Below are 17694 nucleotides of genomic sequence, written 5' to 3'. Positions count from 1 at the left end.
ACAAATAAAGATAGAATTGCATAAGATGAACTTACAGTAACAACATTGTCGGAAATTAAATGTGCAAAAAGTTCAGTCCTTGCTGCCTAGAGAAACAGCTGTGGAAGACAGACTGCGTTGGATAATCCAGAACATTAGATAAGCGAATGTTGGATAAGTGAGACTATTTAGTTTGCAGTTATGTTGTCTCCTACCTAAAGCAGTGGGAAGGCTGTAGGTCACGTGACGGTTCAGTTTAGAACCGTTTAGAATATTTAGACAGTTTAGAATATTCAGACTTTTAAACAGGATGACAGTTAGAAATACAGTAGATCAGGGGTCTCCAAACTATGGCCCGTGGGCCACATGTAGCCCATCGAAGGCATTTATCCGGCCCCCATGGCACAAAGGCAGAAGGGGGTTGGGCTAAATGGCCTAAGGGGTCTTTTCTTCTCTTCCAGCCCTCTTTATTATTATTATTATTAACATTGAGGCTGGGAGGCCACTGTCAGGGGTGCTTTGCTTGTGCTTTTGGTGCAAAAAGGCTAAAGGGGTTGGACTAAATGGCCCAAAGGGTCTCTTCTAACCCTCATTATTATTATTATTATTATTATTATTATTATTATTATTATTATTATTATTATTATTACTCAGTGGCCAACTATAGTTCGGCCCTCCAATGGTTTGAGGAATCATGAACTGGCCCCCTGTTTAAAAAGTTTGGGGACCCCTGCAGAGTCTCATTTATCTAAGCTAAACGGACCGGCAGAACCTTGGATAAGTGAATATCTTGGATAATAAGGCGGAATTAAGGAAAAGCCTATTAAACATCAAATTAGGTTATGTTTTTAAAAAGCACCAAAACATCATGTTATACAACAAATTTAACAGAAAAAGTAGTTCAATATGCAGTAATGTTATGTTGTAATTACTGTATTTACGAATTTAGCACCAAAATATCATAATATATTGAAAACATTGACTACAAAAATGTGTTGGATAATCCAGAACCTTGGATAAGCGAGTCTTGGATAAGTGAGACTCTACTGTATTTCCTTAGTATGTCCATTTATATCCCGAAGTTTATGTCTATTTAGTTTGCAGTTACGTTGTCTCTATATACCTAAAGCAGTGGGAAGGCTGTAGGACACATGACGGCTCAGTGACAGTTTAGAATGTTCAGGCTTTTAAACAGGATGACCGTTAGAAATATCTGTTGGTGTTGATGCTTAAATGTGAAAGATGTCACAGTGCAAAGGCAGTTATAAAACTTTTGACAAAAATTCGTGTTAGGCTGTAGGGACCATAAGCCAGAAAAATAGTAAATATGTAGCTTTGCCTGTGCATATGCCCCTCCCTTCTTGTGAGCTGGTGCCTTTCTCCAGGAAGTTCCAAAGGGAGAAGAAAGCTCAGAGTAAACAAGTTAGGTCATTGGTGTCACTTGTGCCAAGTAGGTGTGGAAAGTGAGGAAGACCCTCAGCCATTGGTCAATTTTAGATAAGCCGAGATATAAATTCTTTGTTTGTTATGCGCATGTTGTGGCGGCCATTTGCATGGTACGGACCCACTAAAGTGGGTACCTATGGCTGTTTTGCCTTATCATTAGCTGTGATAACAATAAAAGGCTTGTTTTATTGCTCTCTTGGAATTCTCTCCTTTATCTCCCCTCCTGGCTAGTCTCCAACAAGGCAGTCATAAAACTTTTAATGTTGCAAATAGCAACCTCTCAAGCCTTTCACTATTTATTTGTTAATGTATACATTTGCCTGTATTCTATGTGTAAGTTGATTTGCCAGTTTGACTGACTTCTTTGGTGTGGGAGGAGTTATAGACTTTTAATTGTACTGAGCATGTTCCGACTAAGGACTCCGTTTTGTATTCAGTATGTGTTTGGTCTTCACGGAGCCCCCGATGGTGCAGTGGGTTAAACCGCTCAGCTGCTGAACTTGCTGACCAAAAGATCGGCAGTTCAAATGTGAGCTCCCGCTGTTAGCCCCAGCTTCTGCCAACCTAGCAGTTCAAAAACATGCAAATGTGAATAATAATAATAATAATAATAATAATAATAATAATAATAATAATAACTTTATTCTTGTATCCCGCCCCATCTCCCAAGGGAACTCAGGGCGGCTTACATGGGGACCAAGCTCAGCAATATACAATAAAATACAACAATATAAAATACATTCCAATTACAAATACATTAATACATCTGAACTATAAAATCACAGCATCACACAATAAAAGCATGGCCAGTAGATCAATAGGTACCACTCTGGCAGGAAGGTAACTGCACTCCATGCAGTGACACCGGCCACATGACCTTGAAGGCATCTATGGACAATGCCGGTTTGCATTCTATGCCCTGGTGGTTTGACCATGGCAGGTCCAGTCCTTCATCCAATTTTCTTCCCTAATAGCCACCCCACCTGCCTTTCTTCTGCAGCTGCCTTCCCGCTCCTGGCATTGGCTGATGTGGATGAGGACCGGGTGAAAGATGTCCTGGTCGCCTTCCGGACCACGGAGCTCAACAGCAGCAGCAGCACCAACAGTAGCCTCGGGGGAGGAGGAGCAGTGCGCTGCTCAGGAGCTGGTGAGGAAGAGGCTTCAGGGAGGGAGGAGGGAGCGAGGAGGAAGGGGGGCAGGTGAGTGGGGGTAAGCCCTGCGTGGTTGTTGAAGGAAGTATAGGCAAGAGGCCACTACAGCTAGAAATGTAAACCAAAAGTATGCACTATACAATAGTAATTAAACCAAAATATAATCCATGTATTACCAACACATATACATTCATAGAAACTAAAACTCTATATTCAGAGAAAGTAAAACTCTTATATTCAGAGTTTGTGAGTCCAATGCCCACCAGAGTTCATGTTCCACATGGAGGACTGTATCAATCTCTAATTGTGAGTCCAAATTTATAAGAATATAAGAGTTTTACTTTCTCTGAATATAGAGTTTTACTTTCTATGAATGTATATGTATTGGTAACACATGGATTATATTTTGGTTTAATTACTGTTGTATAGTGCATACATTTGGTTTACATTTCTAGCTGTAGTGGCCTCTTGCCTGTGCATTTCAGGGAATCCTTTCTTTGTATTGTTGAAGGAAGTAACCTTCTCAAGCCTCCTATGTGATGTTTGCCTTTTTGTAATAATCTTTTATTATTGTGTCATTTTATATTCTGAAGTATATGTCCTTTTTGGGGTGCTGTTGGTTTTCCGGGCTGTATGGCTATGTTGCAGGTACATTCTCTCCTCACGTTTCGCCCACATCTATGGCACACATCTTTAGAGGTTGTGAGGGATATTGGAAACTAGGCATCTTCCTTGATTTGTGTTCAAACCCCAATAGTGGCTGACCCCCTTTCCTCCCTCTTTTCTTTCCCTGTCTGCCTTCCTCCCATCAGGGCTGCCCTCCCCCTGTGCCATCCTAGCGGCGCATTCTGGCAACAACGGGAGCCTTCTCTGGGCCCAGCCGGTGGCGGAGGAGCTGCTGCTGCTGGACTGCTCCTGGGAGCACAGTGGGGGCCCCGCCTGCATCCTCCTGGGAAGGCCCGACTTCCTGGCAGCCCTGGACTTGCAGACAGGTAGGGGGCCCCTCCCCTCAAAGCCACTGGGCTGGGATGGCACCAAAGCTGCTCCTCCAGGCCTCGAATCTCAAAGGGCTGTCGCTGTGCTCTTCCGCAGGGGAGACGCTGTGGCGGGTGGCAGCCCATTTCGGAGCCAACGCCTCGGTACTGGGCCCCATGTACAAGGTCCCTGACATCAGCAGGGATGGCTTAGAGGATATCTTGGTCTTCGCCAAGGTGGGACAGCAGGTGAGTCTTGTTGCAAGGCCCTTGAGCTAGTCTCCTGCCTGTCAGTGAACCACTGACCACCACAGTGGCAAACCCTGGCAGCTGGGCAGGAATCCTCCATGGATTGTGAGGGGAAGAGGCTCCAAAGCAGGCCACCCCTGAGGGAAGAGTCATGCCAGAAGGGGGCACCGGCACACTCTGCTTCCTCACACTTACTTACTTACTTAGGCGATCGCTCATAGTTTGAGGATGATTGTCTTCCGTCTTGGGGGTGTGTCCGTAGATGGCTGAAGAGACCTATTCTTGATCTGCATGTTCTCCCGCAGTGAGGACATCGGTTTCCAGGTGGAAAGCGATCCCGGTCAGGGTTGGCTTGATGGGCCTTCCTCTTGGCACGTTTCTCCCTTAAGCCCTCCAATTCGTGCCTCTTCGAACTCAGCACTGCTGGTCACAGCTGACCTCCAATTAGAGCGCTCAAGGGCCAGGGCTTCCCAGTTCTCAGTGTCTATGCCACAGTTTTTAAGGTTGGCTTTAAGCCCATCTTTAAATCTCTTTTCCTGCCCACCAAAATTACATTTCCCGTTCTTGAGTTCGGAGTAGAGTAGCTGCTTTGGAAGACGGTGATTGGGCATTCGGACAACGTTGCCAGTCCAGCGGAGTTGATGGCGTAGGAGCATCACTTCAATGCTGGTGTTCTTTGCTTCCTCAAGCATGCTGACATTTGTCCACCTGTCTTCCCAAGATATTTGCAGGATTTTTCTGAGACAAAGCTGATGGAAATGCTCCAGGAGTTGAGTGTGACGTCTGTAGACCGTCCACGTTTCGCAGGCATAGAGCCTCACAGACCTGTGCTTTCTCTCCCCCTCTGTCTCCCTTTTCCTCCGCAGCTGAGGAGCTCCTTCTATGCTGGTTCAGATGGCACCCAGATCGGGGCCACAGCCCACTTGCCGCTACCATACTGCCTGGGCCATCTCTTGCAGGTCACATCCAGTGGAGCCACCTACGTGCTCTTCCATACAGGTGGGTCTGCAGGAAGGAAAAGAGGTTCCCCCTCCCCAAAAGCCCTCCCCTCCTCACCCAGCCTTCCCCTTCTCTTGCTCAGAGAAAGGCCTCTTCAGCTACTCCATGCAGCAGCTCTGGCGCATGTCTGTCCCACTGCCCGCCTACCCGAGCATCAACCTAAAAGAGGACTTGCGCTGGGAAGTGGCCATTGATGACATCACCCACAGGGTCGCCCTCCGCAGGTAAAAGAGAAGGGGCTGCCCCCCCCGCCCCCCCCCCCCCCTCGGCCAAGGCTTCCTTTTCCTAGCGTTTCCTCCTCTTCCTCTAGCTTGGGAGGGATCCGCTCTCTGACCAAGATGGAGGAGAAGCCCGGCAGCAACTTTTTAGCGAGGGGTTCCTCCACACTGGAGATGGTGGACGGGAAGCATCTGGGCTCTGTCTGGGTCATAGACATGCCCCACCTCCTGAGGTAACGCTGTCGTCCAACTAGTGGCTGAAGGAGGCAGCGGGCCCAGTCTTAGCCTTGGTCCTCAGGCCTGGCCTGGGCTCAGCCAGATGGCCCTCTGAGGAGACGCACATTTTAAAATTTATTTATTTAATTTTTAATCTATGGAAACCTCTCTTAATTTTCTCGCTGGCTCATGTTTAACATTGATGACTGACCTTAGCGAAATATACTATTTAATTGAGTCACCACAATAATTGTAATTGGTTTTAAATGTTTTTAATGCTTAGTATTTATCTGCATCTCATTTCTGGACGTTATTGTGCTTTGTGTGATTTTTGTCTTGTATTTTATGTTAAATGTGCTTGGATTTGCATTGTATTATATTTCTACACTGTGTACCTACAATGTGTGTAGACCGCTCTGAGTCCCTTTGGGGGTGAGAAGAGCAAGGTAAAAATATAGTGAATAAATGAGTAATAAATTAATAAGGAGGAGGGGGCCCATACTCCTTGCCTGGGGTTGTTGGCACCCCAAAGCTCCTTCCACCCACAATGTGGACTGGGGCCCTTTTGGCAAAGAGGGCCAGGGTGCATTTTGAAACCACCTTGTGCCCCTTTTGCAGGGATCCTGTTGTTGGGTCCTACGATCTTGACGACCTTGACATGATCATCGAAAACCAAGTCTCCCCCACAAAGAAAAAGGTTTGCAGGGTGCCTTCAGGGGGCCAGGGAGGCGTGGGTGACCCTTGAGCCGGCTGCGGGTAGCCTTGCAAATGTGTCGTGAAAAGAACGGTGGTGTTTTCCCTGGTGCAAGGCTACGGTTACATTCAAGCACAAAGTTGGATGCTGAGAAGCCTCGCTGGGCCAGAGCTGAGGGGCACAGTTGAGGGGGCAGAGGCTGCTGGGAGACCCGTGACACTCTGTCCACAGGTGATGATCGTGGAGGGCGAGACAGGAGACATCGACTGGGAGGTGGAGCTGCTGCAGCCAGCGACAGCCCTGCCGCAGGCAGCCACCCTCCCAACAGCCGACCATCTTTCCGTCTTCCTCTTCTGGGGCCAGTACCCAGAAGACACCACAGAGACGGTGAGTATAGCAAGGGCTGTTGGACAGGGACTGGGGCAGAGCAGTTGCTTCCTAGGTGGTCATTTTGCAATGGTATAAGACAGGCATGAAGAAACTTGGGCCCTCAGGGGTTTCGAACTTCAACTCACAATTCTTAACATCCTCATGCCTCTTCATTTCCCCCCTCAGCAGCTTAAGTTGTTCGGAATTGTCGGTTGAAGTCCAAAACATCTGGAGAGCCCCATTTGTCCATGCCTGGTATAAGTCTTCCCCGTGGCTTTCAGAAGCGTCCATTCCGGGTGGGCAGCTCCTGGAGGTCACTGGCTGAGCTCTGTCTCTGGTTTCCAGGCCTCTCCAGGCAATGCCTCACAGCCGACACCGCACCTGTACCTCTTCCACCCATCCCTCCCCAATATCCTCATGGAGATGACTAACAACACTGAGCCCGTAGTTGTCTTTGAGGGTAAGGCCCCCTCCTTGTACCCTGGCCCCTCCTTTCCCCCACCACCAGCCTGACCCCTTTCACCCCTTTGCCCCCAGGGGCCCTCTTTGAGAAGAGCCGCCACGCCTGCTACGTGCTGATGACGGGCCCCGATGTGAGCGGCACGTCCGACGGGACGGTTGTGCTCTCGAAGCGGCGGCTGAAGGAAGACGTGACCACAGGCAGGGTGCTGAGGCTCGGCCCCCTGGCCCAGATGACAAAACAGGAAGTTCGGGATCACTTCCTCCGGATGCGGTACCGCAGCCTCCGCTGAACCCCACTCCGGCAGGCGCTGCAAGGGGGAGGCCACCCAGAGACCCTAGAGGGAGGGCGGGAAGGGCCTGGCAGAAGAGCTGTGGGGCATATCTGCGGGGGTCTTTGTCACGCAAGAGGCTTCACGGCAGCCCTTTCCTTGGGAGGCGCCAGCAGCAGGCACCAACAGAACGACTGTGAGCCAAAGGGACTCTGTTTGCGTCAGTGTTTCTGTGGCACGTGTGCATATGAATGTGTTGAGGCCAAGCAAGACGCAGCCACAGGAAGCCTTATTTGTGATTGTTTATCTTGTTTATCTGTGTCATATTAATTATTTGTTTTATTTGTTATGTACTTTTGGCATTTAAGGCTGCCATTTTTTGTGAGCCGTCCCGAGTCCCCAGACTGGAAATGGGACAGGATACAGATAGTTTTATTATTTTATTCTAACAGAGTGGTAGGGGGTTAGACCTCGGGGACAGTGGCAGCCTCATGGGAGAGTTGCACCTTGTTGCCCCCTTCCTTGAACTGTTGGCTCTGGTACCGCCATGGCCCCCCAAAGACTTTTCCCCAGTGCCTTCCGGGGGGGATTGTGGGGCTGCTTCTCCCCCAAAGCCAACAGGGCCTTTTAAGATGCAGGGGCCCTTGGGGAGCCTCCCTGGGGCCATTTGGGTGTTGTTGTTGTTGTTGTTGTTGTTTTTTTTTGCTCATTCCTCCACCCATTGCTGCTGAAGGAGAGCATCCATCAGGGAGACTGCCTTTGTTGCTGGAGCCAATCAGAGGGATTTGGGCTGTGCAAATGGGCTCCTGGACTGTTCTGCCACAGATGGACTGATGCCACGGATTAAATAAATGGGTTGCCTCTCTACTTATGGCTGGACCCTGTGCCCTCTCTCTTTCTCAGCCGGGTGGTGGCGGCAGGGAGGCTGCTTCATTCCATCTGCTCTGACCATTGCTGCCTGTGAACCTGCCCCCCCCCTTCCTGAGTTTTGTGGATGACGCACATCTGCATAAGCCCCTGCCCTTCTGCCGCCTTTTCCCAAGGGATTTGGCTTTCCAGGCCACCTCTTGTTGATCCACTTGGCTGGGAAGCATCCATAGGGCCCTTCCAGCCCCACTTGGAGATGGAGCCAAGAATTTGAGGGTGCATTTCCTGCACCAAGTGCCCCCCCCCCAGCACCCCCCCCCCAAGGCTTCCCTGTCATCTTCTGAGCCCAGGATTAGCTAGTGATTGCCCAGAGTCACATGGAGGGCTAAGCGGGAGGCAAGGGGCATTGCCCCACAAGAAGCCCCCTCCCCTTGTTTGCCTGAAATGCTTTGGCGTCTGAGGGGAAATGGGGCCACAAAGGATGGCTGCTGATAATTGTGGCTGGCAGGGAAGTACCCCTGGCCCTCGTCCACCTGACCCTGTTCTTTTCCAGCCACTAATCCTCTTAAACTGCAGGCTGCAAATGCCTGCTGAGCCCCAGATGTGGAGCACTGGGATTGGGGAGGAGGAAGAGAGAGAGAGAGTTTCCTGAAAGAAGGCTGGATGGATCAGACCTCTCCTCCCCTCTGCTGGGGCTGGAGCCAGGGCTGCTTCCCAAACAATAGGAGCCCCCTTCCCTTTCAGCACCTGCAGGGCCCAGATACAAGGAAGACCACCACCTTGGTCTCAAAAGGGGGTTTATTGCCTGTCGTGCACAAAAGAGGAATGGGGGTGAGGCACAGTGACCAAAAGCCCACAGAGGGGAGTCAGTGAGGCAGAAGAGAGTGGGGATTCCTGAGGAAAGGCGGCTCAGCCGGGAGCGAGGACTGTTATTCTGGGCACTGAGGCAGCAGAAGGGGTGCATAGTAAGTAGGCCTTGCTCCATGTGCTTGGAGAGGAGAGAGGGGGCCCAGTCTGGATCCAAAGGAGCATAATTGCTGGGACGAAACAACTGCCTCTCTCCCTTTATTCCTTCCTTCGTTCCTTCTTCCCCACAAAGGCTAGGTGCCTCCTTCCGGCTGCTCCGGCTCCGCTCGACCCTCGGAGTCCCCCGGAGGCAGCTGCTGCAGGGCGGGGCTGGGGCTGGCATGGCGGGGCTTGCGCATGAAGGGAAACACGCTGGAAAGGGGGGGGTCAGGGGTCAGAGCAATTGCCCTCCTCCTGCCTGAGCCCCTCCCCTCAGTCACCCCCTCCTCCCCACTGACCCCCCCCCCCCACTCACCGCCTCTTGGTCTCCGGAGGGATGATGGCCTCCGCCAGCAGGTTCTTGTAGAGGTCAGACTTGATGAAACGGGGGTACGAATCCTGATTTCGGGGATGGGGGTTAAGAAGAGAGTTGAGAGGTGTAGGGCCAAACCTCCGTGTCCTGGAGGAACCCCAAAGAAGGGTGTTGCAAAGCTCCCGCCCTGCCTCCTGTCAATCACCTTCTTCATCAGCATGTAGATGTGCATCTGGGCGTCATCCATCACGTAGCGATGCGGGGTCTTGATGCCCTCCAGGGTCCGCTCCATGGTCTTGCTGTCAATGTTGACCCAGCGGGTGGCTCCAGGGGCCAGGAACTGCCTTGAAAGAGAGGGAGGGATGGAGGGAAACAGAAGGGGCACCTCAACAAGGCATTGTCAAAGGCTTTCACGGCCGGAATCACTTGGGTGTTGTGTGGTTTCCGGGCTTTATGGCCATGTTGTGGCAGCATTTTCCCCTGACGTTCCAGAAGAAAAGGCTGCTAGAACACATCCATACAACCTGGAAACAACACAACACCCCACCTCAAGCCTTGAAAGTGTGGGGAGGGGGGACAAAGGAGGCACCTCCAGCCCTACTGTTCTGAGCCCCAAAGGGAAGAAGGGGGCACGCTCTCTCACTGGTAGATGGAGTCCACGATCTCTGCGATGCGCCCCTGCTCTCCGTAGCGCAGCTCCTCACAGGCCTCCCAGAAGCTCAGGTTCTCAGCTGCACAGAGGAAAAAGGAGCAGGGGGAATTTTCATGGTCAATACTCCCTTATTTTAGATCCCATGTCAGCTATAAGGGTCTGGACACCAATCGGGGCTGCAAGGCCACAGCACCAGGCAGTTATTCCTTTGAACTGCTGCACCCAATGCCCTCTTCTCAATGCACATACATCCCTTCCTTGTCTCACCACTGAACTCCTTCTTGAGGAACTCCAAGAGCTGGACACGGCCAAGGGGGTCCCCTATGAGCTCACTGAAGCCAAAACTCCAGCGCTCCACCCGCAGCTTGGTGGGAGCAGTCACCCTGGAATAAATGGGCAGACCGTTTTGGGTGTGGAGCCCCCTCACCCACCCACTGCCCCCTTTACCCCTGGGTCTGGGGGAGGCTGTGCTTACGTGGGGGCATTCATGGTCCAGTACATGGTATCCCCTGTGATCCAGGGGTTGCTGGGGAGGCAGCCGGACATAACGGGGTCATGGGGCACATACTGCTCATTGAACCGGATGTAACTACAAAGGGGAGTCAAGGAAGCGTTGGGTTATAAAGCCAGGCTGTGGCGCAGGCTGGTTAGCAGCCAGCTGCAACAAATCACTGACCAAGAGGTCATGAGTTCGAGGCCAGCCCGTGCCTGCATCTTGCCTCTGTTTCTGTTCTATGTTAAGGCATTGAAGTTTGACTTTATGTGTGCAATGTGATCTGCCCTGAATCCCCTTCGGGGTGAGAAGGGCGGAATATAAATGCTGTAAATAAATAAATAAAATTATGAGTGACAGGAAGCCCCTGAGGAGGGCAAGATGGAGGATCCAAAGCACTGAGGGGAATGATAGATCCCCAAAACATGGTTGGGACCCAGTGCTGAGGTAAATATCATCCAACTACACTGCCTTCAGACTAAGATTGGGGGCAGGAAGGACTTGCAATCTGACCCCGGCCTGCATGACTATCCACACGGAGTGCTTCCCCATCCGCATCTGTGGAAACCTTTCACAGGTGGGACATGCAGCTGGCAGAGACCAAGCGCCAGGGGACAATGGCCGTGGTCTGTACCCACTCACTCACCCTTCAAGGCAGACGGAGGACTTGACGCGAGTGCGGACCATGGCCGCACGGAAGTAGCGGATCTGCGGGAGGGAGAAGGGGGTCAGGGGAGGCGTACAACCCCAGGAGGCTTCTTCACAGTATACTGTTGAAGGCCTTCATGGCTGGAATCACTGGGGTTTTGTCTCCTTGCCAGGAAAAATGCTGCTAGAACATGGCCATACAGCCCTGAAACCACACAACACCCCAGAAGCCTTATTCACTCACTCACCTCCCGCTTATAGAAGTCAGTGTTCTTCTCCTGCAAGAAGGAGAGACAGAGAGCAATCAGGTCCATTCTGTGTGTCCCACCACCCTCCTCCCCAGCAATTGCTCCCCGCCTTCTGTCACACAGAGGGGCAAATAGGCAATGCCCCAACTGGCCATCAGCAGATAGGATAGCCAGGCAGAGGGGAGAGGGAATAGGAAGAGCAGGCCCCAGTCTGCTTAATGGAGGAGGCCCCTCTGCTGCCCCCCCCCCCCCCAGCAAGGCCCATGGACCCTCCAACCCCCCTGAGCAACACATCAGCAGCAGTGTTAGTGACTTACGTGGACAGGTGGACAGACGGACAAAGCAGGACACAAGAGAAGAAAGGTCAGGCCCCGAAAAAGTCAGTTGAGGAGGGGGGGGCAGACAGGGGAACAGGCAGAGACACAAGCAGCTCCTCCCCATTCCCCCAGCAGAAGCACACAAGACCCCCTCCCCAACACACAATTAAGGAGCGCCTTCACACAGATCAAGAAAAGGAGGCCGTGGGAGGGGGTCTACTCCCCCACTGCTCCCCCCGCCCGCACTTTAGCCACAGACAAGACGCAGCAGACACCAGTCAGTTAGTAAGGTCAACAGTGCAGACACAGACTGATACCATCCCACACATTTGACCACCCCCATTGCCCAGAGAGCACAGTAGGCCAAAAGAAAGCAAGGATGGCCCCACCCCCAGACCCAATAAATGGACCCCAAGAGAGGAACCCATTCCCCACCCCCCTTACCAGCTGCACTCGGGTGCTATGGCAGTTCCGGCGCTCAGGGCCCTGCTCCAAGACGTTTGAGACCCCAGGCTGCAAAGAAAGAAAGAGAACCTTTGGGGTCTGCCTCGGCCCCATCCTTTTGGGGGGAGGAAGACAGACCCCCCAGAGACACCCCCCATCCATATCCACAAGAGCACCTCCACATTACGGGATCGCTGGTCTCTCAGTACCATGGGACTCAAGGGCAAGAGGGATGGTGGTCAAGCAACCTTGTCTCAGCTGCTGCAAATCCCCCCCCCCCCCCACAAAATCAGCAGAGAGGGGCAACTGGTGCTGCTGGTGAAGGGCATCCCTGCCCCCCTCCCTCACCCCCCGCCCCAATAATTCACTCACGGGGGGCCTGTTGACCAGCCAATAGGCCTGCTCCTGACACTCGATGACAATACGGTCACCCTTTCGCCTCTGCTTGGCCGCCCTGTTGAGAAGCAGGAGAGGAGAGAAGAGGGGATTGGGGGGATGCCATCTCCACCCCCAGCTTCCCAAAGACCCTTGTGTGGCCATGGCAGCTCCCCTCCTCTTCCACTGCCAATGGGGTGGGGATGCTGGGCACTCCAGTTGGTAGATACGGAGTACTACTCACCGGAGCTGCTCCCTGGCCTGCATGACCACGAAGTCCCAGCTGTGGTTGATCCTCTTGTGCAGCTGATTGTAGTCATCCTGCAAGGTGCCCAAGGGTAGGGGGAGGGGGCATGTCAGACCCATAGACGCCTCCACCCCTTCTTGGCACTGCAGCCCCCCAACTCTCATGGGCTGCCCACCTTCTCATGCCCAATGAGCTCCCCCTGCTTCCGGATGTTCCTCTTGGCCAGGTAGATGGCTGGAAAGAGAAGGACTAGTTATGGCTCAAAGCGTTTAACCCTCACTCTCCCCTGCTGCCCCCCAAACACAGGGGCTGGGAGTGGGGGCTCACCATAATCCAGCTCTGTGGCCGGCCACTTGGTGCTCATCCAGAAATAGGGCGTCTGTGGGCAACAGAGGTAGAAAGGGGTGTCTGTGCATGTTGTGTCCCCCTCGTCGAAGCCCAACGGCCTCTGGGGGTGGCGCTGGAGGAGCCCCTCCGACTCACCTGGAAGCGGTAGGGGGTCTCATCTGGGCGCAGGGCCAGACTGCGGGGGTCCTTCAGTGGGTAGATGTAGCCATGCCGCACAATCAGGTTGCCCAGGTGGAGGGCCTCTTTGGATTTGGGGGGAGAAGAGAAGGGTAAAGGGGGCACACAAGATCCCGGCCCTGCAGTGTCCTGAAGGGACCCTCTGCAGGGAGGCAGGAAGGGCCCCAATAATAATAATAATTTTATTTTTATACCCCGCCCCGTCTCCCCGAAGGGACTCGGGCCGGCTTACATGGGGCCAAGCCCAGGCCAAAAAGGCATGGGTCCGGGCTGTGGCGCAGGCTGGTAAGCAGCCTGCTGCAATAAATCACTCTGACCATGAGGTCATGAATTCGAGGCCAGCCCGTGGCAGGGTGAGCACCCGTCAATTAAAAAATAAAAAATAGCCCCTGCTCGTTGCTGACCTAACAACCCGAAAGATAGTTGCATCTATCAAGTAGGAAATAAGGTACCACTTATAAAGTGGGGAGGCAAATTTAACTAATTTACGACGTTGGAATGAGGAAGTGCCGTCACAATGGATGATGAAGCAGCTGCTCACCCCCGTGGCCAGAATCGAATATCCCCTCAGGAGAAGGTTAAATTGCCTCTGTGCCTGTCTCTGTCTCGGTTCTATGTGTGTATGGGCATTGAATGTTTGCCCTATATGTATATAATGTGATCCGCCCTGGGTGAAAAGGGCAGAATATAAATACTGTAAATAAATAAATACAAAACACAACAATAAAACAAATCATAAAACTAATAAGGTCACATAAAATAGACATACTGTACTTTGATAAAATCCTGGATTGGCTCCTAAAAGGAACTGGGCCAAAGAGAGTGTCAGTAGTGTCAGATACAATGGGTGGGTGGGGGGGGGGGAACAATACCAAAACTATTGTCCCAATTAAAGTGCTAGGGGAGGCATAAACAAGGGAAACTATGGCTGGCTAAGGAATAAAGTGCAGTAAAAGATAGGCAACACGTCAGTCATTTACTATGGAAGTCAGTTACCAAAGTCCTGTTGGAAGTACAGAGAGTCCGAGGCAGGCCAGCCCAGAATCCTTTTGCTGGTTACGAAGTTTACTTCTGGTAGGGTAAAGGTAAAGGTTTCCCCTGACATTAAGTCCAGTCGTGACCGACTCTGGGGATTGGTGCTCATCTCCATTTCTAAGCCAAAGAGCCGGCGTTGTCCGTAGACACCTCCAAGGTCATGTGGCCGGCATGACTGCATGAAGCGCCGTTGCCTTCCCACTGGAGCGGTACTCACATTTGCATGTTTTCGAACTGCTAGGTTGGCAGGAGCTGGGGCTAACAGCGGGCGCTTAAGCCGCTTCCGGGATTTGAACCTGGCACTTTTTGGTCCGCAAGTTCGGCAGCTCAGTGCTTTAACGCATTGTGCCACCACTTCTGGTAATCTGCTATATTTATGGTGGAATTGCCCCAAGTGAGGATTATTTTGAGCCTAACACGTTTCCCAACAAGGGTTATGGGCCCAGGGAAGGGGGAAGGAGTCACCAGGGCTCACCTTCCTCGGAAATGGCGTACTTCTGGACCAGCCACTGGACAATGTCACTCCCTAATTGGGGGGAGAAGGGGCCAAGTCAGGGGGTTATAGGAAAGGGGAGGGGCTGCTGCTGCTCTCCCCTTTCCCTCCACCCTGCTTACCAGTAAGGGCGTGGGGGATGACGGTGATGAGGAGGCGCTGACTGCGCACCTTGACGCCCATGTCTGGGTCCTGCATGCCAACCACCACCCGCTCCATCTGCAAAGGAAGCCAAGAGGGAGAGATGGAGGGAGGAAGGCAGGGATCCAAGGTTGGGGGAGCAATTCCCTCCGCATGTCCCCCACCCCTTGTCCCCATCTTGCCTTGGCCAGGCAGGGCAGCTGCAGGCGGGAGTTGCCCCCTGCTCCGGGGCGGAGGGCGCTGATGGTCATGGTGCAAAAGAGGAGGAGGAGGCTCTGCAGGGTTCTCCAGCCGAGGAAGTGGAGGCCTCTCAGCTGCCCCCTGCCGGCCCTCCCTCGCCAACGCAGCCTCTCATATCATCATCATCATCATCAACCTGAGGGGAGAGGCCTGGCCCAAGTGAGGGGCTGCCAAGGAGGCCTGTTCTGGCTCAACCAGAGAAGGCCCAATTCCTAGAGGCGAACTTGGGCCTTTGAGGCGTTTTGGACTTCAACTCCCACCATTCCTAGCAGCCTCAGGCCCTTTCCTTTTCCCCCTCAGCCGCTTAAGCGGCTGAGGGGGAAAAGGAAAGGGCCTGAGGCTGCTAGGAATGGTGGGAGTTGAAGTCCAAAACACCTGACAGGCCCAAGTTTGCCTCAACTTTGGCCACGCCCACTCCGAAAAAAGAGGCGGGCACTCTCCGGCGAATTCCTTCAACAGGCGTTTATTGGCCCGCAGGGGCTACAACAGGTCCCCGCCCCTTTCCCTGCCTCTCAGCCGGGCAGCGCAGGGTCTTGAAGGCGAAGCCGCGGGGCGGGGCTTCCTGAGGGGGCGGGGCTTCCCGAGAAGCAGGGAAGCGGCAGAGAGCCTCCCCACAGTGGCAGGACATCCCTCGGCTCAGTCGCGCCGCCCAGAAGTCGTCTCCGTAGTCGAACCTGGAAAGAAGGCAAACGCTGGTGGCCCCGCCCTCGATTCCGTGGCCACGCCCCTCCGTGGAAGCCACGCCTCCTCCTCACCCCAGCTCCTCCCCGGCCCGGATGCCCCTCGAGGAGACGAAGAAGGCGACTCCGGGGACCTCCAGCCCCGTGAAGACTGGAAGTGCCACCAAGTTGGGACGGCAGGAGTGGTTCAAGAAGCGGGCCACGTTGCCATAGCGACGGCCGTCTAGGCAGCACCCGCGCCCGACCTCCAGGGGGAGACAGAGAGAGAGAGGTGAGGTGAGGTCAGAGGAGAGGAGAGGAGAGGAGGGACCCGCTGCCTAGAGTGGGAGGGTGACGTCACCTGGGCGCCCAGCATGAAGCAGTAGCCAGGGGCAGCCTCTTCTTCCTCCTTCCTCCGCGCCTCCTCCTCGGAGACCAGCTCCCCAAAGTACCTGCGAATGAGGCAGGGAGGAGGTTAGACCAGACATGGGCAAACTTAGGCCCTCCAGGTGTTTTGGACTTCAACTTCAAATCATCTATGCTGACGATTGTGCCATCACTGCTCAAGCAGGGAACATTGACATGGTTGAACAGAAACTCTCCAAAGCTTTTGGTCTCTTATTATTATTTACTAGCTGTGACCGGCCATGCGTTGCTGTGGCGTTGTCTGGTGGTGTTGGTGAGAAATTGTTGAGGTAGTGATGGTATTGAATGTCTGTTGTATGGTTGTCTTTATGTTTAGTATGCACACTGAAGTGGATTATATGGCAGTGTGGAGTCAAGATAATCCAGTTCAAAGCAGATAATATAAGATTCTAAATGGGTTATATAACTGTGTGGAAGGGCCTTGAGTCTACACTGCCATATAATTCAGTTAAAATCTGATAATCTGTGGAAGAGGCCTAAGTGAGGCCTAACTGTGCCTGTCCCCTGGGCTGAGGAGGTTGCTAGGAGACCAAATGGGCGGAGCTTAGCCTTCAAACTGGCAGCAATTGGATAAAAACTATTATTCCTCTCCCTGTAACTAGGACTTTATTTTACTTTTCTTTTTGTTGTATCAACCTAGAGCCGTGAATGATGGGTTGTGTTGTCAAATTTCGAGGTTGGGGGGCCTGTAGTTTTGTTGTTTTGTCCGCTGCCCTGATGCCATCACTCTTTTATATATATAGATTTATTTGCGACATTTGTATCCCGTCCTTCTCACCCCGAAGGGGACTCAGAGCGGTTTACAAGTATATACATACATATAATATATTATATTACACTATTATATTACAGTATTATTAGTAATATTGCATGTAATATAAATATACAATTATAATAGTGAATTATAATTATTATATTGTATTACATCATAATATTATTAATATTACATGTATATACAATATATTATAATATTAATATAAAAAGGTAAAGGTTTCCCCTGACGTTAAGTCCAGTCATGTCTGACTCTGGAGGTTGGTGCTCATTTCTATTTCTAAGCCGAAGAACCGGCGTTGTCCGGCAAGGTCATGTGGCCGGCATGACTGCATGGAGCTCCGTTACCTTCCTGCCGGAGCGGTACCTATTGATCTACTCACATTGGCATGTTTTTGAACTGCTAGGTTGGCCAGTAGCTGGAGCTAAAAGCGGCTGCTCACGCCGCTCCCGGGGTTTGAACCTGGGACCTTTCAGTCTCCAGCTCAGTGCTTTAACGCACTTCGCCACCGGGGTTCTTATGACTATACGACTATATTGCAATATTATTAGTAATATTGCATGTAATATAAATATACAATTATAATAGTGAATATAATAATTATTACATTGTATTACATCATATTATATATCAAATTACATTGTATTACATCATATTATTTTTAATATTACATGTATATACAATATATTATAATATTATTATATCATTAAATTTATACAGGAGACATGGTGGAAAGATGTCTTCCTGGCCCCGCCTTCTTCATTCCGG

The 17694-nt window shown here is 51.8% G+C and overlaps 2 protein-coding genes across 4 annotated transcripts; one reads left to right on the top strand and one right to left on the bottom strand.

Annotated features, from left to right (window-relative positions):
• The first annotated feature begins 2358 nt into the window (after positions 1-2358).
• On the top strand, positions 2359-7047 carry fam234a (family with sequence similarity 234 member A). Its single transcript, XM_008120895.3, has 10 exons — positions 2359-2572; positions 3389-3568; positions 3669-3799; positions 4666-4798; positions 4881-5022; positions 5109-5249; positions 5851-5929; positions 6158-6313; positions 6641-6755; positions 6833-7047. The coding sequence occupies exons 1-10, from the start codon at positions 2359-2361 to the stop codon at positions 7045-7047; spliced, it is 1506 nt and encodes a 501-aa protein (XP_008119102.3).
• Positions 7048-8673: 1626 nt separating this feature from the next.
• rgs11 (regulator of G protein signaling 11) lies at positions 8674-15377 on the bottom strand. 3 transcript variants are annotated; one of them, XM_062964413.1, is made up of 17 exons: positions 15012-15369; positions 14811-14907; positions 14671-14721; positions 13119-13225; positions 12963-13014; positions 12811-12869; positions 12633-12709; positions 12386-12467; positions 12014-12082; positions 11253-11564; positions 11003-11064; positions 10339-10452; positions 10131-10246; positions 9855-9942; positions 9417-9555; positions 9215-9297; positions 8674-9111 (listed from the first exon to the last, which is right to left on the bottom strand). In XM_062964413.1, exons 1-17 carry the CDS (start codon positions 15078-15080, stop codon positions 8994-8996), a joined length of 1695 nt encoding a protein of 564 aa, XP_062820483.1. In that variant the 5' UTR covers positions 15081-15369; the 3' UTR covers positions 8674-8993. The 3 variants fall into 3 exon arrangements, 2 of the variants coding, with proteins under 2 accessions (XP_062820483.1, XP_062820484.1); XM_062964414.1 differs by having other exon boundaries at positions 11253-11282; positions 15012-15366; XR_010001149.1 differs by lacking the exons at positions 8674-9111; positions 9215-9297 and having other exon boundaries at positions 9801-9942; positions 15012-15377.
• Positions 15378-17694: the final 2317 nt, after the last annotated feature.

Source organism: Anolis carolinensis, unplaced genomic scaffold (assembly GCF_035594765.1).
Source record: "Anolis carolinensis isolate JA03-04 unplaced genomic scaffold, rAnoCar3.1.pri scaffold_13, whole genome shotgun sequence".
NCBI lineage: Eukaryota > Metazoa > Chordata > Lepidosauria > Squamata > Dactyloidae > Anolis > Anolis carolinensis.
This window is presented reverse-complemented; position numbering and strand designations above follow the sequence as displayed.